This window comes from Symphodus melops, assembly GCF_947650265.1.
Source record: "Symphodus melops genome assembly, chromosome: 5".
Lineage (NCBI taxonomy): Eukaryota > Metazoa > Chordata > Actinopteri > Labriformes > Labridae > Symphodus > Symphodus melops.
In genome coordinates, this window is record NC_136695.1 from 9,584,142 (window position 1) to 9,611,674 (window position 27,533).

At 38.1% G+C, this 27,533-nt stretch overlaps 2 protein-coding genes across 2 annotated transcripts in view; one reads left to right on the top strand and one right to left on the bottom strand.

The window, feature by feature from the left end:
* The first annotated feature begins 1,535 nt into the window (after positions 1 to 1,535).
* On the top strand, positions 1,536 to 24,511 carry LOC306823710 (uncharacterized protein). The gene is made up of 11 exons (XM_079343473.1): positions 1,536 to 1,633; positions 2,207 to 2,360; positions 2,507 to 2,578; positions 2,714 to 2,790; positions 3,335 to 3,435; positions 5,166 to 5,282; positions 7,106 to 7,180; positions 20,123 to 20,264; positions 22,549 to 22,631; positions 22,746 to 22,842; positions 22,952 to 24,511. Exons 1-11 carry the CDS (start codon positions 1,580 to 1,582, stop codon positions 23,117 to 23,119), a joined length of 1,140 nt encoding a protein of 379 aa, XP_079199599.1. The 5' UTR covers positions 1,536 to 1,579; the 3' UTR covers positions 23,120 to 24,511.
* zfpm2a (zinc finger protein, FOG family member 2a) overlaps positions 23,890 to 27,533 on the bottom strand; it is a 106,443-nt gene continuing 102,799 nt past the window's right edge. Inside the window, exon 8 of the mRNA XM_079343446.1 lies at positions 23,890 to 27,277. Within this exon, the coding sequence (XP_079199572.1) occupies positions 24,735 to 27,277 (2,543 nt within the window). The 3' untranslated portion in view covers positions 23,890 to 24,734. The remainder of the gene's footprint in view (positions 27,278 to 27,533) is intronic.

Genomic DNA, 27,533 nt, shown 5'->3' on the forward strand with positions numbered 1-27,533 from the left:
GCTGTGCAAATAATTTAAAGATTTAGTTGCAAGAAAAGGCAAAACTGCAGAAAATATGCAAGGGAGATGGCATGGCAGAAGATACTGACTTCAAGTTATGCAATTGTTTCATGTTACTTGTGCATTTCACTCTATAATATTCTGTGCTCTTTTATGCTCAGAAAGGCACTTAATTTCCTGTGTGAAATATACTACACAAAAAACCTTACCTTCGATTACTAATTTATTAATTAATGAAAGTTTATACAATTTCCATCTATATATCCAGGATAGATTGGTACAGTAGATATTAATCCAGAGGAAAATGTAAGCATCCAGTCACAGCTTAAAAGACACATATGACATTAAACATTTTTTACATCAACACCTGCTGCCCCCTCCCTGTATGTATGTATGTATGTATGTATGTTTACTTGCACCAAAATGTAATAGAAACCCCTGCAGAGATCAAAATGAAAGCTGTAAGCCTACAATAACAATAATAAAAATACACCAATAAAATGCCCCTTAAGAATAAGAATAAAACTCTATGTAGAATTCAAATCACAGAACATTAGACCTTCCAAAATAGAGCAGCACTGAATGGAGATGATGCTCATTTAAAATGAGTTTGTGCATATTTCAAGGTGTAATTATTCTAATATATTATGAAGCTTATTAAAGTTTGCACCAAGAACAGGCTATCTCTTTGACATAGCTTTGCAGCTAAAAATGCTATAAGTCCACAAGTACTGTAGATCCCTGTATGCTTCCCCCCTTGCAGAGTAGGCTGCCTGATAGTCTATATCAGAACGAGGTAAACCGGTGTTGTAGACCAGCTTGAAACAGCTAAAACTACAATGTATTTAAGTTGGTAATTAGTCCTGGGTGTGTCTTGTTTAAATAAAACATTAAACAATCTACCAAAGTGGTAAGTAGCAACAATTAATATTTTCCACAGTTTATTTTAATCAAAATAATGAATAAACGTTTAAGCCAGACTTCAGAATTCGGTAACTGGCTGTTCCGTCATGAGCCGGGTCTGTTGAAGTTTTCTGCCTGTTAAAGGGAAGTTTTTTCTTGCCACGCTATGACGGATTAAGCTGGCTCTTGTAATATAAGTAAGGTCCTTTACCTGCTTTTTGTAAACATAACGATGAGCATGGTCTTGTTACCTGCTCTTTTATTAATGTTAACAGACAAATGTTAAGAATTGACGCTATACAAATAAAGATTGATTGAACTAAAAGCACATTAACCATGTTAAAGGGCAAAATGTGAAATTGGCTATTGGACAGAATATGTATTAAAATCATAGATTAAAAATAGCATCAGTGGTAGCCACTATTAAAACGCTTAGCTGCAACATTAAATATGCCCCCTTGAAGTAATAGTAAAATATGTTGTTTTGTCGTTTATTCGTGGTTGCAAATTTTAACGACACGTCAACCAGGAAAGACAACAGACCATGCTTTAAAAAGCGAATAGAAACGATTTTGATTATCTTCGGCTTCTGTACCTCTACCAGGAAGTTAGGATTTCATTGAATGGTCAATATTGACATTAGAGTGTGTGTAGGTTTACAACTATTTATTTCAACATGCGTACCAGAACCGGCGCTCAAGCATCGACCAGTGATGGGCCAGATAGAAAGGTAATTTGCAGGGTATGATAGAAAGATGTCGCTTCTGTTAACGATAGCTAGCTCACTAGTGTATTGCGCACGTGACTGCCCTCTTACAGTGAATTCTGATAGCAGCAATATGTAAGCAAACATTATCAAATCGTTTTAAAGGAGACAAAGGACATAATTTAGCGTGTGCCAATCAAACGCTGTCTGCTTCTTATGTTTCTAACTCTGTTGTTTATCTAAAAGTGGCGTGAGGTGTAGCACAACCACACAGCACGACACCACACTGTGTCCCTTCTTTTAGAGCAAAATCCCTTTTTATAAACAGTTTTATCCACTCTTGACTTAGAAGGTTTTCTTACATTCAGCATACACTCCCAGCCGTAAAATATAAACAGTTGTAATCGCTTTGCTCGGGGATTATCAGTGAATCTTTAACAACTAACACTCGTGGGATTAACTCGCTGAAGAAGTAGTATCAGAGATACGTATTGGATATAAATGTATTAAGATGTAAATGGATATCCATGGTTAAAAAGAAGGGTTTTTTTCCAGATGAATGTGTGAGTTACTGGCATTTTCTTCTCTGTTTGCTAGGATCTAGCTCACAACCAAGCTGAGGCTGGAGGCAGATGGTTGAACAGTTCTGCGCTGCTGAATATAGCCAAGTGTCTGATTTTGATCATCATCATCCCTCCTTTCCTCAACTATGCATCGCTGCAGAGAGAAGGACAGATGCTCTTGCCAAAAGGTTCTGTTTACTTACACTAACGAAGTTGTTTACTTTCAGTACTTTCTTACAATAACCTGCTAAACACGTTTGTAATATCCATTTTCTAATGAGAAGTTTTCTTTGAACCTCCATGTCTCTTTCTAATTTTGTTCACTCATTTCTAGATGGCCAGATTGTTGATATTGGTTTGGGCCAAAAGATGCATCTTTTGTGTAAAGGAAAAGGAAAACCAGTTGGTAATAAATCCTCCAAATATAATACTTGCTCTTGCATGAATACATTTTAACCCCCACACATTTTTAATGAAACTCAGCTCTATGTCGGTGTTTGTTAATTGAGTCCAGTACTATAAACAGTTTGTTTTACTTCAGTCGTATTGGATGCACCAACGGGAATGTCCTCAGATGTTTGGTTGCATGTCCAAGAAAGTGTTGCAGCAATAACAAAGGTGAGCAAACAACATAAATACGTTGAATTGTATAGAATTAATGTTTTTTGAAATTGTATAGATTTTGTATCATTGTAAATTAAAACAGTTCATCATTAATGAAATACTGCATTAATTGCTGATGAATAACAAAACATATACTGTGAGTGAGTTTAAAAAACAGAGCTTTGCTTGTGACCGAAGACATTCTTTTTTGTAAATGGTTTGTTTTTTTTAACTAGTAACTACTAATGAGGCCATGTTTTTGTGCTAGGGGCATTTAGGGACAATCTTTGCAGTGGCCGTGCCACATCGTCTTTGCTCAATGAGGACTCGGTATAGCAGAAAGTTGGGGCCGACAGCCTGCCTCATGTTGTTTGTCTGAAATGTGACCCAATTGAGGTCACTAGCTTGTCTGGAAAGGGACTAGATACACCCAACCAACTACATTACATAAGCCAAAACACAACACAAAACAAAACTTATGTATAATGCATTGTGAAAGTATCTTTTTTCCCCCATTTTTTTTTTCACTTTGGACTGTTCTGTTTGTCAATTGGCTCAGGTCTGTACCTATGACAGAACAGGACTTGGCTTTAGCAAGCGCCTGATGCAGAATGAAACTTCAGGAACAGAGAAATTTTGGGGGATGTCAACAACTGGACGGTTTGTAATGTATCAATCTTCTTGTGCGCTTTTATGTATAACATATATGGGCTGATACTTTTTAAGATAGACTGTAAGATGAAGTATCACAACCAGGAAAGGTGGGATCTGCAACGGTACCAAAATGAGGCTGTTAAATAATTTACGTGCTGCTATTATCCCTGTCTCTGCCTCACTGTAAGGGTATATGTACAATGGTATTCACATTTGCTGGTTGTAGTAGCTTTTCTGTGGGACAACATTTTCTCATTTATTTTATAACCATTACTATTTAATTAATCCATTGATTCCTTTTGTGTAAAGCCTATTTATAGGCTTCTCTATTCAAGTGCCTATTCAAGACACTTTACCAGAAGAGCAGGGATAGACCATACCCTTTGCTCCATTACTTGTGTAGACCCAACCCACCATGAACACAGCAGTAAGCAACATTTAGCAAAACAGTGGCAAGGAAAAAGGTCCTTGCAAAAGGTAAATACTTTGAGTAGATTTGGACTCGTGTTGAACAGCTATCTGATTAAACTGTGTTGGGGTTGTAAGAGGATAGAGGGAGATGCACTAAGAGACAGACAAAGCAACAACAAATCAATAAATACATCATATTTGTAGCTACACTGCCAGTTATAGTGGATGGTAAAAGTACGTGTAGTATTTGCAGTGTTTATTATATGATGAGGTGGGGGGTTATTGGGCTGTGTGTAAGTAGTGTTGACGTTTTTCTCTTTCTTTGCAGGCTCACCAAATCAGATTGCTATATATTTAAAGATGATTTAAAATAAGATAATCTTTAAATGTATACTGTTTTACTCATATCATAGGGTATATTTTAATATTAGAGTTGCATCTCTATCAAATGTGTTTTTTTATTTCTCAAAATGATGTCGTTTTTGAAACAAATGACATCAATCTGCTCATTGTGTCCACACACAGACAAACACCAAGAGTACACCTCGCGTTCTGAATTCAATATTCCATTATTTATAGTTTAGCAAGCATTAACATTAACATTTTTAAAGCCAATTCATGAGAAGCTTTAGTTTAGATATGAGGCACCTCAATCAGAGCATTTACAAGATTAAATGTGTGGACAGTGGACCTGTCTATCTCCCTCTTTCTCTCTCTTGCTTTGTCTTCTCTCCACAGGAGTCTAGAGGGATTTTTTTATTTTTATTTTAGTTTAGTTTTGTTGTACAAAGCTGCTGAGGGCTCAGGCACAGTTCAAAATTGTGTAGTCTCAAGGAGGTCGTCACATGCCTACACTTTTTCCCTCGTTCTCTCTTGTGCGGTCAGCAATTTTATGAATAAATAAAATCAGTAACCAAAACCAAAAAGTAACCAAACCCTAAATCTTTACAATTCGTGATTTAAAAACAAGTCATTTTTTTATTTAATAGGTTAGGGAAACATCTGGATACTCTGTTGAATGTGTCTATTTTTTGTTGCGTTCATTTAACAAGGACCATGCACAACAGAACTGTTGGGCCAGAGTTGGCTTGGAGGTCGCTAACCATAAAAAGCCACAATTCATACAATACCATACAAAAGGAGACATTATTTTTATTTTCCCATGGGTACATTTCTCGTTGACTCAAAGAGAATTATTTTCTGTGGTGTTTATCTTGAATGCTTGGAGTCTAAGTCACACCTAGCTTAATAAATATACCCTATTGTCCAGTGTATAGAACATTTGAATATTATGCTTGTTGCAGATTGTTGTTTTTGTCTTCCAGGATGGTAGATGATTTGAACCGACTTCTGCAGACTGCTGGGATAGCCAAGCCCTTCATCTTGGTGGGCTCTGAGCTTGGCACACTCAATTGTAGATTTTACAGCCACATTTATGACGTGTAAGTACTGTCGAATTTAAATACCCAAAGGACCTATACCAGTTTTGCAAATAAAGGTCTTGGTGTCAATAGAATATCCAATTTCCATTATGTTTGGCTGTTTTCTGGGGGTGTTTGTCAACTTTAATCTGCTTATTTGACCTCTCTTTCATTTTGATATCTACACACCTGCAAACGCCTGAACCGCCCCTCTCCTCTCTGAACATACTTCAGCTTGTCCTTCCCTACGTTATACCATTGGATTATTTTTATGTTTCTACTCTTATGACAAGATTCATCAATAGTATGTTTTATAAAGGCACTGAAGTGACTTTACTTGCATTAGGAAATGTTTTACTTGATATTCCATTGCCACGACAGGTAAAGCCCTGTGTGCAGAAACTAGTAACGCCAACGATCATCCTAAACTGAGAGAGCAGGATAACATCAGCAGGAAGCATCTGCAGAAAAATATTCAAATGATGGCAGGTTTCAGTTTTAACTTGAGACATCACACCCCCAGCTCTCTCCTGCACTAATAGCTTGCTATTTCAAGATTCAAAAAGAAAAAATTGTCAGGAAAAATTAACCTAGGCTACCTGAAAAGTGTCGCCTACGTTTGTTAAACGCTGTTGCAATTGTTGAGGATTTCTTTTTAGAAAGTGTAAAATTAAGTACATTGTGTAGTTTAAGCATTTGATTAACTCTGTTAAAATGATTGTCCTATGTTGCTGTGTTCTTTAACCATGCTCATTTAAACACAGGTCAGTGTTTGTGCACAGCTATTAATGTTTCTCTTTTCGTTTTATGAAAATAAGATTTGTTCATAATCTGTCTACAAAAGGGTATATCTTATATATAAAAGATCGGATCAAGAAATGGGGCATTATGGCTTTGTAAATTTTTTGATCGAAATCTATAGACTTTTCTCAAAGGAAATTTTGTAAACTAATACAACTTGTTTCAGAAGACATAGGGTAATGACATTCAGAGCAGAGAATAAACTCACACTCCCTCTTTGTGCCCTGTCCTACCCCCTGCAACATTTTGTAAAGTGGAGACATTTTTTTTTTGCTCTTGAAAATATTTTTTTATTTCATACTATTCTATTGATAATTTTGGTAGGTTCTATTTTTTTTTTCTAAGAATTTAAAGAGCAGTATATGATTCTTTGTATTATGGGGTTGTAGTGAGCCTTTTTATGTTAGTCTAAGATTTTAGTCCTCGAGTGAGACATCTAGTGGCGAGGACCGGTACTAGCAGGAAGAGGAGCGACTCATCGTCTCACCTCTTCTTGCTTTTTCCCCCTCTTCATACCTGGAGCATCACTTTGACATTTTTTTTGAGAACCAGAGACTGACCGGGGCAGCGAATATGTTTTTATTGAATGCATTGTTACTGAATCTTCTAGCTTACAACACATCAAAGTTTCCTTCCAATAATCTACCATATGCAGGTAATTTTAGATATGCTTCAGTGTTTAAAATGAAAAGCTTCCAGCCCAAAGGATTTCAGGTTAGGTTTGTAATTATGTACTATGTTTATGAAAATAAGAACTGCAGAGTAAATGACACCTTTCCAAATTGAATGTTTGTCCCTGGATCTGCTGAATGTGTGGTCACTTGTCTGTTGGGACAGGACAGAAGTAATCACGTTTGATGACACCAGCTATCCTATCCATCTCACACTCATTACAACTAGGGCCATAATGGGACCATGGGACAGAGGGACCATGGGACAGAGGACAGTTGAACAGACAGACAAACATGCCAGAAGTGTAGCAAGGACAAGGCTGTTTTTTAGTCTGACTTCACAGTTGTGTGTTTCCTTTTCTTCATCTTCAGGCAAGTGTCAGACCTGGTGCTGATTGATCCCATCCCAGAAGACCTTTTTGAGCAGGATGAGTGGAAAGATTACTGGTGAGTTATTTCTGGGTTCAGGGGTGTAGGTAGGAGTAGGATAAAGGTGAAAGGGGAAAAAAAAAAAAAAAGAGGAAATGTCTGAAAAGAGAAGATGAGAATCAGCTTTATGTATGCGTACACGCACAGATGTTTTCTTCAGTGAACTGTGCTCTCTATGTACAAAGTATACAAATTCACTATAAACAACAAACAAAACAGCAATGATTAATATGTACAAGACTGATCAAGACAACAGTGCAGTGGTGTGTAGTCCAAAAGATGCTTAAGTAAACCTGATAATTAAAAATGTAATTACTGTATGTGACAGTTGGATTAATTTACACGATGTAGAGTTTTTAGCATTCATTAAAGGTGTGCTTAGATTGATCATTTAAATTCAAATAATATATATACACTAATTGGCCACTTTATTAGGTACACTGATGGGTTGAATAATATAACTGTCCCTAAAGCTGAATCTATCAACAGACTGGATAATATTCACGCAGCATATCACGGCCGTGGTTCTACTCTAACAGACAACACTGAGACTCTGTGCAGGCTGAGAGATAGACGATTTATTGGTCAGTGTGGAGTCCTTATATACAGCACAACAGATGTCACAAATTCCTTCCCACTTTAGATATTTCTGTACATGGTGTGAAGAAACACATGACCTTTACTCTTTAAATGTCACACCTATATTTGAGGAACACTTCATCCTTGTACTGTCAACTGAGGCCATACATTATACTTTTGTGATACCTCATATATCGTGTTTCTCTTCAAATATGGTAATATCTTCTAAGAATAAATCGTAGTCTGCTAACAGCAAGATCATCTCCACAAGATGTAACCACACTGAACGTATTCACAGAAATTCGTACTATCATACATCTTGCTAGTACTGGGTTAGACCACCTTTTGCTTTCGGAACTGTATTTAGTCTTTGTGGAATAGATTTGAAAAGGTGCTGGAAACATTCCTCAGATATTTTGGTCAATGTTGAAATGATAGTATGACACAGTTACTGCAGATTTGTCGGCTGCAGTGTCTTATGAGACGAATCTCCCAAACCACCACATCCCAAAGGTGCTCTATTGGATTGAGAACTGGTGACTGTGGAGGCCAATTTGCATAAAGTGAACTAATAGTCATGTTCAAAATTGTAGTTTGATATTATATGTGTTTTGTGATGTGACGCGTTATCCTGCTGGAAGTGTGGTCATAATTGGATGGACGTGGTCAGCAACAATGCTGGACGTGTTGTGTGTTCAGAGATGCTGGTCTGCATAAAACGGTTGTAATGAGTGGTTATTTTACTTACTGTTGCCCTTCTTTGAGCCCAAACCCATTTGGCCATTCTCCTCTGACCATCAACAAGGCATTCCTACCTACAGAACGGCTGCTCACTGTGTGAATGTCCAGCTAGTCCTATTGCAAGAGAACAGTGATTACCACAGCAGTGATTTTTATACTTTTCCTCGTTAATCAAGATTTGGGTCCAGTGAGGTCCAGTGTGCTTGTGTTGGATTTTAATTGGCACTGGAAAGGAATGGCTGATTAGAGAAACATTTCCAGTGTTTTTTTTTTTTTTTCCCCAGAGCTGTTTACAGTATATGTACATTGACGTTGCAGAGTTATTACGCGGCAGTTACAGTCCTGACACTCTATGACTGTTTATTGTTCATCGAAGTGACAGCCTGGGGGGAAAAACTGTTCCTGTGTCTGCTTGTTTTGGCCTACTGTGATCTGTAACGCCTACTGAAAGGGAAGGAGTTTGAACAGTTTGTGACCGGGGTGTGAGGAATCTACCTGTCTGTTTCCTGACCCTGTACTGGTATAAGTCCTAGATTTGGGGTAGGTCGACACCAATTATTTTTCTGTCCTGATTGTCCGTTGCAGTCTGTGTCTGTCCACTTTGGTCCATCTGATCCAAACCAGACAGGGATGTACAGTAGTTGCAGAGAACAGACTGAGAAAACCTGCAGAACAAGCCAAGGTCAGTTCAGCCCTGGGTTTTGATTCCTACCAAGGTTGTTCACTTCTGTGTTTTAACTTCTCAGTTTAGCTCCTCTTAGCTACCCTGATCTCCTACGTCAGTATGTTTCTGGCCTGCTTGTACACACCTCAAGTCATTCCATAACCGCAATCCAGCCGTAATGAATAAGGGCTGACTCAAGACATGAATAGTCTCGCTTGTGTGTGCACCCAAGGTTTATAAGAAGCCCAAATGAACTGATGAATGAAAAGACGATCACATGAGTCAGAGTTTAACTCGGAGGAAAAAGTGAGAGTGCCGTTTTTTTCAACAGCTGATTCAATGCTGCTCATTGAGCTGTTTAAAGAATAGAAAGATTTTATTACTAACCATCTACTGTATGTCGGTTGAGGTTTATAAAATAAAATAGCTTAGAGTGAAACAGCGGCCTTCCTAATAAATCCTGAGCTCAGTCAGGGCTTTCAACATTTTATTTTAGATACTCAAAATTTAGCAGTCCTCTGGAGAATGTTCTGTCTTGTCAAATTGTAACATTTTCGTATAGCTTTTTGTTTTGCTGCTTAAATTTGTTATGATATTTACAACAACATCATCACTGGGACATAACTGCACAACATTTACAGTTTCTGTGAACAGCTTTGCTAACCTATAAAATTAGCCGTTGTATAAGACATTCTTATATCAATTCAACACAATAAAAATTCATCTGATAGCTTGCACTGCTTAACTTAATTTAAAGGTGCACTTTTGGTTTTGGTAGAGAAATTTGGAATTTGGAAAAGTGTGCAGATTCTGTCGTACATGTTCATAACTCTATACACAAACTGTCCTCAGAGGACTGGGGAATCGACTACAACACCGCTTCACAAAGAGTGCTGCCAGGATGTTTGGGTGTAGTGGGAAGTAGTGTTTTTGCAGTCAGAAAAAGAAAATGCCATATGTTGATTTTGCTTCTATGATAGCCATGTTGTTAATTAAATGGTGTTGGCACTTTTAATTAACTATAAATCTCTTTGAATTTATAGTTGTTGTTTTTTTAACTTTTTTTTTTAACCATAAATACAAACTGGTTGATGCATGCCCTCATGCTTTTGGATGGTTGAATCATGTCTCCCATGAACCAGCTTCATCGAACAGCTCTTGGGCAAGGGGTGTTGTGGATTCATGACACAGCTGTCTCTTTAAACAGTATAGTGAAACTCCTCTCCTTGTGGAAGAGCTGCTATCAAATGGAGCCCAGATACAGCCAGTCTGCTCCATTCGATAAGCCTTGCACTTTTTTCGTTGGTGTTAGAAGATATATTCTCTACATTTTCATATCACTCTGGGCCATGTACAGTAAGTAACTCTTTAGCTTGCTTACTTTTTTCCTTTTTTTTAATTGCAATTGTACCATATGTTTTAGGACATCTTACTCCAAAGCTATTTTCAGTTTATAATGTTTAGAGCAAGCTTTGTTTAAATATTAAAACTATTTTCTAAGCTCGTACTGCGTTTATGGCTTTTATTTAAATCTGTGTTGTTGACTTAAAGTCAAGTGCTGTTTCCCATTAGAAGTTAATGAGGCTCAGAGTCAAACCAAAGCTACCTGTTTCAAGGACTAATTCCTCTGTACAAGGGGTTTGTGATTGAACCATTCCTAAATACCTTGAATTTTGCAAAATATATACATATTTAACAGATAGAAGCTTTTTAAGTGACTTAGCTCAATGCTTTAGTAATTCATACCGACAAACTTGTAGTATAGTGCTCTTTTTTTTACTATAACAATATTCTGGCTTGGTGGACTCTAAAATTGACCAACCGTAGTAAACAATTGTAGATGGAATTGGATGTTTTCCAGTGAAATTAACATCAAGAATGAACCAGATAAACTTTTCATTTTATGTTTTAAACTACTGTGATAAACTTTAAATTTGTGCCGTTTTTTGCGTCTCTTGTGGTCGCACTGGTACCTCTAATGCCCTCACTAATCCTGTACATGGGACTTAGAAATGTCAAATGTACTGCATGGGAATCTTCTTGATTAAAAATGTTAATAAAGGAGGAATTTTCAAAACACCAAAACCCCATATTTAATTAAGAGAGCACAATATATTAAATGTTCACTCTTGAGATTAGTTCATGTTTTTACAAAAGTATATGCTTTTTGTTCATGATGCCTGGAAACATATTTTCAAAAAAGTGGCAACAAAATACTGGAAAAGTTGTGTAATTCTCAAAAATGGTGGAACTTTCACAATAAATGAATTCAGCAGTTAACAAGTGATTAACATGATTTAGGATTAAAAGAGAATCTAGACAGGTACAGTAATATGGGGAGAGGTTTACAATCTGTAAACAACTGTGCCGGTTTCATTGACATTTTATACAAAAGCCCCCATATTTTTTGGAAATATGGAATATAACTATCAGTCTTCTAGTTGTTAGTCTTGTTTGCTATTTTAGATCAAAATCACAGCTCACTTCACAGAAGCTTTGAAAAGATAAAGTTCGATGTGTATCTTTGTTTGTGTATTGAGTCTAAAACCTTTTTACACCATAGGGAATTTATTTTCTTAGATGACATTTTATATTTGAGAACCCTCTTGTGTAGTGGGATAGACCTTACGCTTTGGTGATGATTGAACACGCATTTTGTGGTTGGGGTGTGTTTTCAAATATTACTGTAAATGATGTGTATCTGAGAAATGTTATTGCTGTCATGTTTGTATGCAGAATAAATCCATATTTTGGATGTTGTATGACTTTCTCAGCATGGTCCTCGATATGGCTACAGGCCTGGGTCTACTGTATGCCTGATTGGGTTGTGTGGTTTATAACGGAGCATGACTGTTGCTTAGATGAAGACCCAGCCTCACACTTGCTGTAATACGTTTGAATCACTGTCTAGACGAGGTTTAATATGATTGAATGTTGATGGTCTTTATCATTCTTCAAGGCAACTTGTTTTCCGAAAGAATTAAAGGCAAAACAGCTCCTCAAAATGTTCTTTTCTCCCTTCCATATAGTTCATACAATTCTACTGTAGTTAATCAAACTGTTAGTGGCAATATGCTATCTCTGAGTGTTTGTTTAAGATTATGTCTTTCTCCTCTTCTATTTTTTATGTATTTAAACATTTTAGCTGTGCAGAACTCCCAAATACACTGCACATAGTGTTCATACTAAAATGCTGACAGGTCCACAGGAGGCTTTTAAATATAACAGATATACATACTGTAAATCAACATGAAAAAGACAGGAAAATCTAAACAGTGCAGTTATAAGTACAGGGCAGTTATGATTTCAAAAACAGATCAAATACAAGTGGGAATTGAATTGATAACAGTTGAGGCCAGGCCAGTGATGACATATTTAGTCACTCTCCCAGAGCCTGTGCTTTCACAGTAAGCTGCGTTTGATAACCCACTAGAGCACAGCCCTGCTTTCAAGAAGGTCGAAGGATCGCTGAATTAATGTATGGAAGATTGAAAAGAGGGCAAGGGAGACGGTAACTGAAAAAGTTTGATAATGGAAGGTATAGGGTAAATGCAGCAGTAGATGAAGGTGCAACCTCACTAAGGCCTAATGTGTTTCAGTAATGGATTCAATGTGTCAGTGATCCCTCTGTTCTCTCCTGATCCTCCTCTCCATACTGCCAAAGATGCCTTTTGTCTGTCTATACTTTTGATTCAGAGAAGATGGATGAGAGCAATCAGATATGGTGCAAGAGTGACTCCGTGTGTTCCTACTAAGTATTACACCTCAAAGGTGTTATCAATGTTAATCGTCAGTTGTTCTAAAGATTTTACTTACTGATTGTAAGTATTTTTAGACTCCAAATGTTAAAACTACTGTAACCACCTGAACCAATACTCTGAATTGACATCCTTACTTTATTTCCCACTTATAGTCTTACTGATTGAATAAAGAGGTGCAATGTGCCATTCAAGCCTGGTAATTTAAATTGTTTAATCAGACATTGCACTGGTTAAATATATGATAATAATGGCATTTTGCTCGGACTGTCTTATAAAAGAACAGTGAGCATAGAAAATACAAATACATTTTTAGCCAGAATAAATTGAGGGAATCATGGAAAAAGTAGTGGACAATGTGGCACAAAATATATTGAGCCTCATTTAAATGTCACAGCCTACTTGAGTGTTTTTGCTGACCATGTCCATCCCTTGATGACCACTGTGTGTCAATCTTCTGCACCTACATCCAGCAGTATAACATGCCATGTTACAAAGCTCATGAAATGTCAAACTAGTTTCTCGAACATGACAATGATTTCACTGCACTCAAATGGCCTACAGAGACACCAATTCTCACCAGTAGAGCACCTTTGAGATGTGGTGGAATGGGGCATTCGTCTCATGGATGTGCAGCCGACAAATCTGCCGCAAAGGTGTGATGCTCTCATGTCAATATGGACCAAAATCTCTCGAGTGTTTCCAGAACCTTTCTTAATCCTTGCCACGAAGAATCAAGGCAGTTCTGAAGATATAAGGTGGTTCAACTCGCTTCATAAGATTTACCTACGTAATCAAGTGGCCGATGAGGGTGTTTGAGTCAGATGTCTGTTTTTTAAAAAATTTTTTTAGCAGCTTTAATTAAAGGTAGTGTCCTCTTGAGGAGCTGAGGAAGCACGTAGCATGGATGTTAGCTTTTGTGCGAGGAAAATATTTTTAGTTTTTTATCTTTTGAAAACAGTCACTGTGTTGGGGATTTTATCATGGACTAAATGGCTGCTGCCTTCTGGCAGACCACAATTGCTCAGGGTACATTAGCGGACTATGTGCTTTTATTAAACTCTGCACAAGCATCACTGCAAAGTGGCTTTTTGTTTCTAAAAGCCTGAATGTTTCCCAAAACACACAACAAACTTGATTCAACATAGTTAAGTTTACAGTTCAACGCTCAAAATTACTGTTATATTACACCAACCATATTCCTACCAATGTAAATTCATCATAACATCAGGGAATGGACTGAACTCAAAAACAGACAAGAGAAAATAAATGAAAAAGTGTTAAATAAAGCATCGCCTGTTGTCACGGTTTAGTTTTCACTGAAAAATAATACATGTACTCGGTGCACAGGATTATGGATGGTGGCTCCACTGGCTGGTAGTATGGCATCCTGTTGGCTATGAATTGATCTGCTCTGCCCATCAGGTTCATGACAAAGATAATACTTTATCTTTATTGCAACACAGTGTTTTACTCTCTCCTCTATAGCTGAATGTGTGTGATAAAATGTCATTCTTTGAAAGTTTGAAAAGTGATCTATTTTTTGGAGACTAAACTTCATTTAACTGATTGAAAAAAATAAATAAAATGAAAACTTGAGTTAAACGATTTTATTATCTAGGTAAACTTTAGCAAAGATAATTGGACTGTATATCTCAGTGTTAATTTTGGCCCAACTTTTCCACTCAGCGCAGTATTTTAAGTACCATATGCTCAAATACATGTTTATTCAACTTGAAAGCAATCAAAGACAAAAAGCCTTGTTGTGTAACAACTACCAAAATGTAACAACGACCCGAAATGTAATTACCGTAATAAAACCCAAAATGTAATAACTGGTCAATAATGTAACAAAATGCTGAGCCCAAAATGTACTAACTTTTGTTACATTTATAGTTGTTACACAAGGTCCTTATAGTGTAATAATTTTATTATATCATAGAGTGAGTCAATCATTTGATTTAAAGGTGTATTACTTCAATGTAGAGTGCGGTATCTTACACAAATGTCCTCGTTCCACATATATATACTTCTTCTTAAAATAGACCATGAGTTCATATCTATATACAGTCTATGGTATTTATGCATGATTTTTCCCAAGTAAATTTTAGTCTTCTGTTCTTTAAAAGTGAAGAAAGTGAGAGGATAAGACACAAGACATCAGCATAGCTGTAGAATTGGAATGCATTAATTTGAGGCACCTTAATGCCCAAATGTGTACGTTTAGCATATTTTTCATTTTTGATACTCAATGTATTGCTCAAAATAAATAAATTTGTATTTAAAATAAAAAATATTTACTTCAGTACAGTATTTCCCACACGTACTGTAGACAATAGCTGGGCGGGCTACCCAAGTATATTTGGAGAAAAAATATTTTGCCTGCTTCCATCACTGCAACACCTGTTGGTCTGCTGTTTACTGTGCCTTAAAATGTGCCACCTATGTTCTCTGTTCAAATCAAAATCAAAACTTAGGAGGACATTCTGGCTGCTTCTTTGCCAAATTTTGGGTGACATGTTGTATGTCTTTAACAACAGTTAGAATTTTTGCTGTGAGGTATGATGGTTATAATTTTGTTTAAAGATATTGAGCATGTGACAGAGTTGTAGGCTGTGGCTCAGTTGGTAGAGTTGTCGTTTCTTAACTGGAAGATCAAAGGTTTGATCCCAGCTCCTGTGAGCAACATGTCCGATGTACTTGGGATAGACATTTAACCCCTAATTACTCCCCCTGCTGCGTCAGGTGTGTATGAAAAAGATTAGATACTACTTATGGTCAATATACCTGCCTGAATTTCCCTTGGGATCAATAAAGTATCTATCTATCTATCTGTCTATCTATATACAGTACATAACAACCAGCCATCAGTGTGTGAATGTGTAGTTGTGACATGCTGTGTAAAAGTGCTTTGAGTAGTCAATAGACTAGAAAAGCATTATACAAACTGTAGCCCATTTACCATATAGTTCACATATCTGTCTTTGCCCTTTTTTGTAATAATCTGTGGTGTTACTAGTGTTTTTTTTTAGAAAAAAATGAGCCTTCAGTCTTATTTCAGCTGAGCTTTTTGTAATAGTATGTTTTAAAATATACTTTACCCATTGTAATAGTTGGAAGAAACCTGTGTAATAGTTCATGTTTTGTGAGTGAGCAGGCTCTCAGGTAACAGAGGCCCTGCATGTGAAATGAGATGGTAATGAGGAGGAGGAGGGGAACCTTATCACTTCAGGTCCAAATTCCGACAGTGAATTGCGCAGTTGTAACAAAAGTAACAGAGCGTCCATTCAGCCTGCACTAATCCAGATGGGAAAGTCAAACAGCAGAAAGTCCACCGCACAAACTCATTTCATCACTTTATTAATTTAGATATTGCCTCCTCGCTCCTGTGGGGAGGAAAAAAAGAGCCCTCTGAAATGACCAACATCAGTGAGGCGTTTTGCTCTACATGGTTCCCCCACTTCGTCTCCTCCTGTTATCTGTTTAATTCATCCCGCCAATCTTGGCTGTCTTTACCCACTAAATTTCCCTTTGACACGCATGCCTTGCTTCACATAATCCTCACTCCGGGGCAGAATTAAAAATGGAAAAAAGAGGTGGGAATAGGACAGGTGGCTGGAGAATCCTTGAAATAGTGTTCAATGTGTAGACCTGAGAATGATTCAACCAGATTTGTACTAGCAAGCTGACGGGGACTGTGTTTTTACATCAACAGCCAAGTAAAAAGAGACAGGTCAAGAGAGTAATTTCTAAATTAAGTTTTGAGATTATTATTTTTTTGTGGGGGGAGCAGGATGGTGAGAATGTCAAAAGACAGGCCTGATATATAAAACTCTTTAATTAAGAATTCTCCAGGTTTGTTTGTTTGTTTCGTTTAAACCTGCTCTTATTTTTTAATTGTTTAAACCTTTTAGGAGTCTGCAATGAATGTGGCAGACATGTTGTCTCCTAACAGCTGTTTGTAACACCTAAGATCCATTTGTTGCTGTTGGCATCAACTTTATCTGAGCAGTCATTTCTTTACGATTTAATCCATTATTCAAATGTGATAAAAACACAAGATACCGTACATGTTCCCTTTTGAAAAGGATAAGCACATGTGAAACAATCCCTCCATCCAATTTCACCCGAATTAGTCTTATGGTTCAGTTGGTAGTCATCATCTCTCAACTGGAAGGTCAAAGGTTCTATTCTCAGCTCCTGCAGCAACATGTTCGATGAGTTCTTGGGAAGGACCCAAATTGCACCTAATGCTTCATCAGTGGCTTCTGAATGCACATGAATAGGGTTAGTTACTTCTGATTTTGGGGATTTGGGGGTTTTCTGGTCACACTACATAGCAACTTCTGCCATCAGTGTGTGAATGGGTATGTGTGACATGCATTGTAAAAAGTGCTTTGCGTAGTCAGAAGACTAGAAAAGCAAGTCCATTTACCATCTGTCACATAACATAGACCCTAATAGACCTCATTACTCAGTGGAGTAGATCGATGGGCAGCAAGAGCTAAGACATCACTGAGTTTATAAGGTGGGCAACTCTCACCTGTGTTTTGCCAAGTTAGGCACATGCCACCTCTGGGAGGCTTAACAGTTAGCTCTGGCTTCCCAGAGCAACCCCTCTCCATCCTAACGTGAACTGCCTATATCTTACTCACGTGTGAAAAGAGAAAATGGAAAAAAGATTCTTTAGAGAGATGCCAAGAGGAGCACAGGAGCCAAAGACCTCAGCTTCATTTCAACTTCTAATATCATGGAATGAGAAATCTACTACAGAACATTACAGATGAAGCCTAAAAGATAAAACTGTCACTGTTTCCATACAAAAAAATGTGTTCTACTTAAAAGTTTTTTTTTCTTTTTTTTTTTTTAGGAAAATAAATTTGGAAACTTTTGACTGTTGTGTTCTGACAACATGGACAAGTTATTATAGCATTCATGGTCTAGTCTTGACTCAGATGAAGTGGCTGCCTATGCCTGTTTTCTCTTAGTGTAATCTTGTGTCTAAGAAAAGAAGCAAGCTTGTAAATCTTCATCCAATAAGTGGAACCTCTAGTTTGCTTTGCGGGAATGGGGGATATGGGAGTTCTGCATGGATACTGTAGTTCAGCCCCTGAAGAAACTCTTCTGCTGCCTCTGATATTAAAAAAGGCTCAGAAAGGCACTGCTTTGGTACTCAGGATAAAAAAAACCCCCCTATTTTTCTTGCACTAAAGTCACATACTGCTTTGTCAATAATTTGACCCTCAGCTTGCAAACCCTGTTTAAATCAACCTACCATACTATGTATTATGGCTATCTACAAACTGACACTCACTGCTATAAAGGATTGCTCAGCTCATTAGCAATATGTGGATGGAATTGAGTTCTGTCCAATCAGATCTAGAGCCAGACTATTTTAACTGGGGTGTTGACTTATACAGGGGGTTGCATTAATTAAACCTGTCTGCATAAATTGTAACATGTAGGGTTTCTAAAAGATGTCATATTCTTGTGTATATATTTCTGTACTTTAAAAAGTAAAACAACAACGTGGCAACATTACAATCTTATAGTTATTTTTTTTTGTAGAATGTCTGTCCAAAGTAACACTTAAAGTATTAACAGAAGTAAATGTTTCACATTAAAATGTAAAGAAAACTACTAGTAGCCCTCAACACAGCCCAAATTGTTGATTTAAACTTAAGTCCTGCTTATAGCAAGACAAATCATTGTTTAGGATAACCCCTGGATCCTTCTCTGCAGGACTTAACTGAGATGCAAATATTTAAAGCATGCAGGAACCTCAAGACCATTAGATAATAGGACCAAATGATGCGCAAAACAAGCTGCTATAATAACATTCACAGTCTCTCTCTCTCTCTCTCTCTCTCTCTCTCTCTCTCTCTCTCTCTCTCTCTCTCTCTCTCTCTCTCTCTCTATATATATATATATATATATATATATATATATATATATATATATATATATATATATGCAACCCCCCTCAAAAAAAAATTTAATAAAAAAATTATTCATTTTTGTGTTTTTTTATTTCAATCAATTTTAATCAATTGGTAAATGTGTTTGGTGATGTCATTCATGGTTACTTACCAGCCATAGCATTTAATATTAGATTGTGTAAAGGAGAGATGAAGTAGTAGCACACAGGGGTACAGTGCTGTCATTGTGATCTAAATTACATGTAAGACAAAGACAGTGTTAAGTGTTTACCAGTGCTCCTATTGGCTATATGTAGAAGAAAACTGCATGATGTGCTGATCCTAGCAGGAGCATAGCACTATTGATCAGCATCCACAAGCTGAGACCAGCCAATTCAAAGCACCATTGAGCCAAGACCGATTGAGCCTCCTGAGTTACAAAATCCCCTACTTCTTCTCTTGTAATATGCTAAAAATAACTGTATTTCTCATTCTGGAAACTTCCACATTTTGTTTTGAAAAGATGAGCGATAGAGAAGCACATGTATTATTAACATTTCTTTTGCTATGATTATATAATTTTTGTTTTTTGACATGGAGCCATTTAGAACCTAAACACATTGAGCAGCACACATTTATAATAATATGGTCGTTTACATCTTCCCACTGTTAGTAAGTTCTACTGACTTTGGAAAACTAATGACAATGTTTCAGGATGGCTTTAATGATTACATTAAAATGCATCAGTAATCAATAATTACATACAACAAATCGAGTTGAATTTTGTGCATACTTGAAAATAGCAAAAGTCCTTGTTTGTTAATTCATCAGTGCGACAATTACTTTTGAATTCACACTTTTAAAACAAATCTTTGGACACATGGCTCATAAATTTTCAAACTTGCTGTTTAACCTAAAGACAATGAGACATCAAGGAGACCGTTGGCTATTGGTGATCGGTCGTCACCCTAGTTTTTGTGTTGTGTCCAGCTCTGTCACTACCCTTAAGCCCCAGTAGGCTTTTTTCGTCTGATTAAACATTTTGAATCAGCGTCAGCAGTCTCACTCATGCGTAGAACATACATCCTGGTAAGCTGTAGTCTTTATGTGTTCTAGTGCAACTTTTGGGCCAAGATGAAAGGCATCTTGCCACAGGCAGCCTACGTCGCCACTCGTTAGTTGCCATCTGCTTGGTGTGTCAGGGCCTTAAGGTTACTGTACTATGGCAACAAAGCCAGCAAAGCAACATTGAAGTTTACTGGCATTTTAAGTTATTTATTTGAATATTTCTGTTTTTCAGGTATGGTAAGCTGTTGCCATCACTCCAAGTCAGGCAGTTTTCGGCAGCTACAGGGCTGAGTCGTATGCTGATTATCCTTGGGGCAATTGAACCGACTATTAAAGGAGGGGAAAATGTCTCTGAGGAGTTCGTGCAGCGCCAGGTCTGGCTAATGTACACACCCACACACTAAAAAATGCGTAAATACAGTATGAGCTTAATAGGTTAAAGTGCATATCATTTTGTTGTTACAGTAACAGTCTTTTTACTTAGTAAACTTAAACCAACTTTTTATATTTCACTACAGAGTAACAAAAATGGACAAAGTACCCTCATTACCCTTGTAGCATACCTGAAGACACTAGCAAAGACGCTGTTTAAGCAGAAAGGCTTCTTAGAGAACTGGTTATGTTTCATGAACGGTTCTTTTTATTGGCTTATGAGCTGTTGCGGTATTTCTGGTGCCTTTAAACAAAATAAATTACATTTATTTCAATGATCATGCTTTAAAAAACATTGTTAAACAACTATGTGTGTGATACAACAACTGAATACAGTTTAAGTTGTTCACTTTTTTCTAGGAAAGTCTTCCCTCTTATTCCACTACTACCTGCTATTGAGCAGTATTGTTTGCTAGGTCGTATAAAAGTTATTTGTTGTAAACTGATATAACATTGTTCGACAGCTCAGTCCCAGTCATCCATGATTGAATGACAAAGTGATACTTTTTAAGGCATTTAAAATGTACTTCACACTTTTCCAGTGCAGCCACAGGATGGTGCTAGTGTTAGTAGAATAATTTCTTATCCTCAGCAGACATGTTATTGGATTGTGAATTCAAAAGTTTTGCCTTAATGTTGTCCAATACTGTGTGTGAGTTGGCTCTAGGCATCATTGGAAAATAGAGGATAATTTTCTAAAACCGAGGCTACAGTTGCACTGTATCCCCCCCGATGCCTAAAATATTTTAAAGTCAGCGTTTTGACATATGAGAAAGTTTATGAGGAATTGGTTGTTTTTTTAAGGGAGGGGTTTTCATTTTGCACCTGTCCAGACTCTGCTATGAATGTGAATAAAACACTCACCCAGTGACATGCCTGCCTGTGATGACATCCTGTAGTCATTTAAAAAATTTTTTTTAAAAAGATTTGTCTTTGGCCTTTTTTGTTTTCATTAGATGGACAGAGGACAGAGTCGGAAATCAGGGAGAGACAGGGGAATGACATGCAGGAAAGAGGCCACAGGCCAGAGTTGAACCCGGGCCGCCCACTTTGAGGACTATAGCCTCCATACATGGGGACGTACGCACTAATCACTGTGCCACCAGCGCCCCCATGTTCTAATTTCTTACATGCTGTAGAAAATCAGCAGCAGAGATGGATTTTTATTGATGAACAACCAGTATATTTGGTTATACTGAATAATTGTATATCATGAAAATCGCGGACAGAAGGGAAACAGATAATTCTGTGAAGTGTTGTTAGAACATACTGTAGAAAGATAATTGCAAGAGACATTGCAATGCTTTTAATCAAATTTAAACAAAAAACTTCAAATATAAACATTTTCATTTTTGGTTGCAAAACACATATTCAACACTTTGTGACATTTCTATTAAACCATTCAGCAATATGTTTTTTCTTCCCTTCCAGCTTCCTTATGATACTGAAAAGGCTGATTGAGAACAATTGGGAACAGTTCGTTAAGACTCCTTGTTCCCTGCTGACAGCCACCCATGATTTGATGGCAGGGGTGATAAGGGACTTATTTGAGCTTTCAAGCATTTAAATCGTTGCCAAGGAGATAAGGACATCATTGTACTTGAATTCTCCAAGGACAGAAAAAGGTTTTGTAGACAGGCTAGTGAAGGTTATAACAGGCACAGACACTCATAAGCTTGCCAGACTCAGTAGAGCATACAGTCCATTTCTCAAGGGCATGTTCTGTAACCACTGCTTAATTGGACTTGGAGCAGAATTGTTTGCTGGGACGTTAACAGCACCAATATATGTAGTCTCATCATGTGGGTGAGAAATACAGCTGAAGGGGAACATGACTTGGTTTGAGATTTCAGATCCAGATGGAGTATCTGGACAGCTGAGCAATGTTTTTCATGTGTGATTTGGCTAAAATGACATTTGAGAACTAAATGTGTTTTATATTTCATACTATTTCTAATCCTAACAATTGATAAAGGTAAAGTTATGCCACTAACTAATTAGTTTCACAGAAAATATGCACAGCATCAACATTAAATGTATATTCCCTACTTTTGAGAGCAATGCACATTTAATTTGTTTGTTTTTTCATCATTTTCAAAGTACTTGGTTATGGCTTGCTTTATTGTTTTGTTTCCCATCAGAAGGCAATGTCATGGCTGATGTGTAAGAAAAAATGTTATGCATTGGATATTTTTAATGATTTTTCTCTTTCAATTTCTCAAATAGAAATATCTACTAAGCAACCCTGCACACCAGAGCAGTGCTGTGGATGAACATTACTTTTTGAATGAAAGTGCAGCACAAGTAAGGTATGGCAAACAGACGTGCATCATTTTTGATTGGTGTTTAAGTGTGTGGTTTGGGAAGGTCAAAACAAATATCTTACTGGTTAACCAAATGAGCATTTGAATACTCTTTTAAAGGGATATCTCGAAGTTTAAGCCCCTCACCAGCCGAATACCTGTGAGTGTGATCACTGGTGAATCCTTTGACCAGCAAATACCAGAACAACTAAACCAGGTGAGAATGACTGCTGTAGCTGCACTTCTCTAAACTGCATGGACCGTTACAAAACAATACTCATGAACAATTGTGTACACCTCACAGTAAATTATTTTCCCTGAACCAGATGGTTGCTAAGCTTCAAAAGAAGTTTCTCGAAGGGACCTATCCATCAGCCAATCACATTCACATGAAAGGAGCAGACCGGCGAATGATCTACAAAAAGCCATCTGTAATCAGCCAGCACCTGAGGAAGCTTGTCAACCAACGGCAAGGCAAACAGCAGAGAGAGTGACCCACGCCCATCATTTAACAGTATCCCAAACATAGACGGACTAATTGTTAAATTTGTTGATGCATAATAAATATTCCAGTTGTGTTTTTAAAAATGTTTTTGCAAGATTTTTTAGCAGGTTATTACTGCATGCCAATTAGTTTGATAAAATATTTCCCAACTTAAGCAAAAACAAACATTTGAATCATACAGTATTTATTATTAAGCTAAAGGACACAGCAGTCATTGCTCAGTTACTACTAAAGTTAGCAATCGGTTCTGTATGAAGATTCTAAAATGTTTTAGCTCAGAGAAAGTTAAGTTCCTCTTTCTCTATGTCAGCTTTTAGCTTGAGTCTTGATCTTTTGTTGAGAGTCTGAGATTAATCACAACCACACTGGCCCTTTCTTAGGATTTTGGTTGATTACTTTTTTTTATGAACTGCAAGTTGGCAGCAAACTAATTTGTAAACTCTTGATGTACTGAATCTATTTTTAACTAGACTGCTCTTATTTTTGTGAAAAGCATGGAATGTAATGGGTAAATGCAGTAAAAATGAAAAACCTCACAGCAGTAGTTTATCCTGAGGATTTAAGTTTAATTATGACACCACATCAAAATAAAAATTTCCAACAGATTTGGAATTTAATTCCATCCATATACATGCATAGCAACAACGTTTTAAGAAACATTTTCTCCCATAATTAGGACATTGGAATGATCATTTTACATCAGTATCCCCACTGACCTTCCCATCTTGTTCATCAGCGATAAACTTAATTCTTGTACAATTCTTCTTTTTTTCCCTATGGGGTTACAAATAATTATATGCACAATCCCCATTTCATAATACTGCTTTCAGTAATGTTCCCTAATTTACAAAGTATTGCATTGAGAGAAAATTTCAAAAAAGGGAGACCGAAGTTAAGCATCAAACAGAAATACGAGTACTATACAAGAATGCTGCCATCCTCATGAAACATCCACATCTGAGTTGAAGAAAAGAGACAGGGACAAACAGTCACGTATGTATGCAAAGCCATGTGTATAAGCCAAAATGTGAGATGCAGGGTTGTGCCTGGTTATCACTCCCAAAGGATGGTTTTCAAAGGCAAAGAACTTATAGTAGCAACAGCATGTGACATTTTGGCCATATACAGAAACTGGTACAGCAAATAAGAATACACAAGTGCCTCAGTAGCTTTTTTTGTGTCTAAAATGCATCTCATTTTTGTATTGTCTATTGTTTTATTGAGCCTACAATACAGTGTAAACAATATGTGTGCTACACAAGAATGACTATACAATAACATTACAAACAACTCTGATATAAATTTCATTTTGAATTTAAATTAAGATCACTACCCCTATTAATACTGATTGTAAAATAAATTAATGAGAAAGTGGCACCAATATTATTCTTAATTCATTTTTCTTTTCTTTTTTAATCAATGATTTTATATTTCTAAGTCTTAAAACAATGGAAGAAGAAGCTTTTCTTGATTGTCCACAAGCAGTGTTTGTCACTGCATGATGCACTTTTCCAAATACAACAGTGTACCAAAAAAAGGAGTAAAATTGGGTAAAAATTGGCGACAAAAGGTGAGGGAAGAGAAGAAAGTAATGTCTTATTAACTTATTTTACATGCTCTGCAGCATGTGAGGAACAGTAAAACTTCTTATGGGTAATAAAGTTTGACAGATTGTTGAACTGGATATCACAGAGGCGGCAGTACTTGCCACTTCCAGATCCATTCATGCCTTTGTTTGCTGTGGGTGCAGCATCATCATTTGGAGACTTGGAAGGAGGTGACATGTTCTCATTGGAGTCAGCCTGGTTCTCTGTGGCCCACGTAGGTGAGGCATTAGAAGGTTGGATCTCTGGCTGAGGCTGGTTCTCCTGTTGTGCTGGAGTGCTACCTGAACGCTCCTCTGGCTTATGCCCATTGACAATGACCATACCCCGGTTTTTTGGCAGTAGAGGAAGGGGCTCCTTGCCAGTGTGGGGGCAGCCGTTAGCAGCCGGCTGCTGGGCCTGCTCTCTGGTTGTTCCTGTATCTACTCCTCCTCCTAAGCCCTCACCCCCATTAACGTTCTGGTCTTGTTCAACGACCTCACCCTGCATCACAGCAACCCCAGTCACATAATCAGTTGGCTTTATCCCAAAATACGGGGATATGTGCTCGTGACCTTTCATCTTCTTTATTGCCCCAGGATAAAGACAGTGGGGCAGAAACATACTTTTCTCATCTTTTGATTGGATAAGTTGGGGCTCAGCAAAAGTCTTGGGTCCTGGCACAGGACCCAGTTGAGGTGGGAACATCCCTCCATTTTGCACCATCACCTTCCCATTCTTGTCACATTTGCCTGAACTCTTTTCATAAACATCTTCAGGATTGTTACTGCTTTCATTTTTCACATCTTGGAACAGTGTTTGTTCCAGACTTGCAGTTTCATTGTGTTGCTGCTGTTGCGGATGTTGTTGCTGTTGAGTAGCGGCAGCAGTTGCGGCGGCTGTTGCAGGGCAAAAGTTCTGTTTGTGCGCCAGGTAGTTCTCTACCTTGTTAAAACTTATTTTGCATACTGCACATTCATGATAGTCCAACAGTCTTTTTGGGGAGCTACATGACTTTTCAGGGACTGGTGAACACTTTTTGCTGAGATCAATGGGTGCATCCAGCTCTTGCTGCTCCACTGTATTACATTTGGGTGCCAGAATAGGTTTAGTGACAGTCAGAGAGGCCTCCAGATGTTTTGGTACCATACCTGGGAATAAGTCACATCGGGGTTGGAAGCGCTCAGCGAGGCTCTCTACAGCTTCATGAGATGTACAGGGGTTTATCGGAGAAACCCCAAGAAAACCTGACTGAACCATAGGGGGCCTCTGGTGGTCTTGGTCAGGGATACACATCTCATACATCTTTCTGCGCTTGCGTGTTCTCATGGTTCTCTGCATGGAGGGTACCTTGTTGGTGGACAACCGTTTCATAGGTGGGTCATGACGGGTGGCACAGTAGTACTGTTTGTGGACCATGTAGGTCTCATGACGGCTGAATGTGATATTGCAGGCATCACAGGTTGTTTTGGTTGGGTCATTGTCACTCTCCACCAAACCTGTACTCGGGCTCTTCCCATCCATTTGCTTTCCATTCTGCCGCTCCTCCGCCCCAGTTGGGGTAGAGACCTTCTTTCCCTGACCTGCAAGATCTTTATCAGCCCCTTTGGCTCCGGCACTGATCATGTCCAACACATTTGAGTTAAGACAGGCAGACTGCATGAGATGATTATCAGCCTCTGTTGGGTGGCAGCCTGCCAACATGCTTACAGAACTGTGACCACTGTTGGGGCTCACTGCCTCTGGAACCTTATCTGAAAGGGCGGAGAAGTCTGGGGACTTTGCCATGTGTTGCCAACGGCTGTTACAGTAGTGCTTTTTGTGAACCAAATAGTTGTCCAGGTTGCTGAAGGTGATATTGCATTCAAAACAGGTGGCCCCTTTGGGCATAAGAGGACTGTAGATGACAGGGGGGTAGCTGTTCCCTCCATGGCGCAGCCTCCGGTGAACCAGCTCTGACATTTTAGCCAGAATCTCAGAAGCTTGCGGGACAACTGAAATGTCTTGGGAGAAAGCAAACTGTGACAAAAAAGGACCCATGGGAAATGTAGGCATGTTATGCTGCACAGGGGAGGAGGCCAGCCTGGGACTGGAAGGCTCAGACTTGATCCTGGTGTAAGAAAAACTGGCTTTGTTGCCTTGAAGGGCCTCTCCCTTCTGAACAGACAGCATGGGCTTCTTCTCTGCCTTGTCAGCCTCTGTATCTGTGCTGGCCTCCTTGTTGAGGGCCCCTTTGGGACTTCCCAGTAGAGCATCCTTCCTGTTGGCTAGCTCAGCACGGGCCTGCTGCTGCTGCTGCTGTAGGCTTTCCTCAGACCCCCTGGGGGAATGCTCAGTGGCGTCTCCCTCCCTGTGAAGTTTGCTGCCATGACCATGTAAGTCCTGATGCTGTAAGAGTTCCCTGTGGCTCTGAAAACTGATATGGCAGTGATTGCATCTGAAGGCCGCCTGTGACAGGTGAGACATGATGTGATGTTGGAATGTAATAAGAGAATCTGCTGTGTAGTTACAGATTGTGCATTTCAAGCTTGTGCCAGGAGGGAGGCTCTCTTCCATTTTGACACCTGTGAAGGAGATAAATGAAAGAAATGCTCAGAATCTTGCCTCACACTTTCCCTTTAGAGTTGATTGTACAAACTGTCAGACCCTCATGCATAATGCCAAGCTAACTTCTTTTTCAGGTATAAGCTCTCAACTATATTTGCTGACAGCAAAAAGAAATGGTAAATACAATGAATGACAGAGATATGTAATTTTCCCAATGTTTTCACGCTCTGTTCATGAGTATTTTCAATTTAAAGAAAAGTATTATTTAAAGGA

What these genes read in the sequence shown, in the direction of transcription:
- LOC306823710 (XM_079343473.1), top strand. Translation starts at nt 1,580, where the DNA reads ATGCGTACCAGAACCGGCGCTCAAGCATCGACCAGTGATGGGCCAGAT. An exon ending in GTGATGGGCCAGATAGAAAG is followed by an intron (nt 1,634 to 2,206) that starts GTAATTTGCAGG and finishes TCTGTTTGCTAG; the next exon opens with GATCTAGCTCACAACCAAGC. An exon ending in ACAGATGCTCTTGCCAAAAG is followed by an intron (nt 2,361 to 2,506) that starts GTTCTGTTTACT and finishes ACTCATTTCTAG; the next exon opens with ATGGCCAGATTGTTGATATT.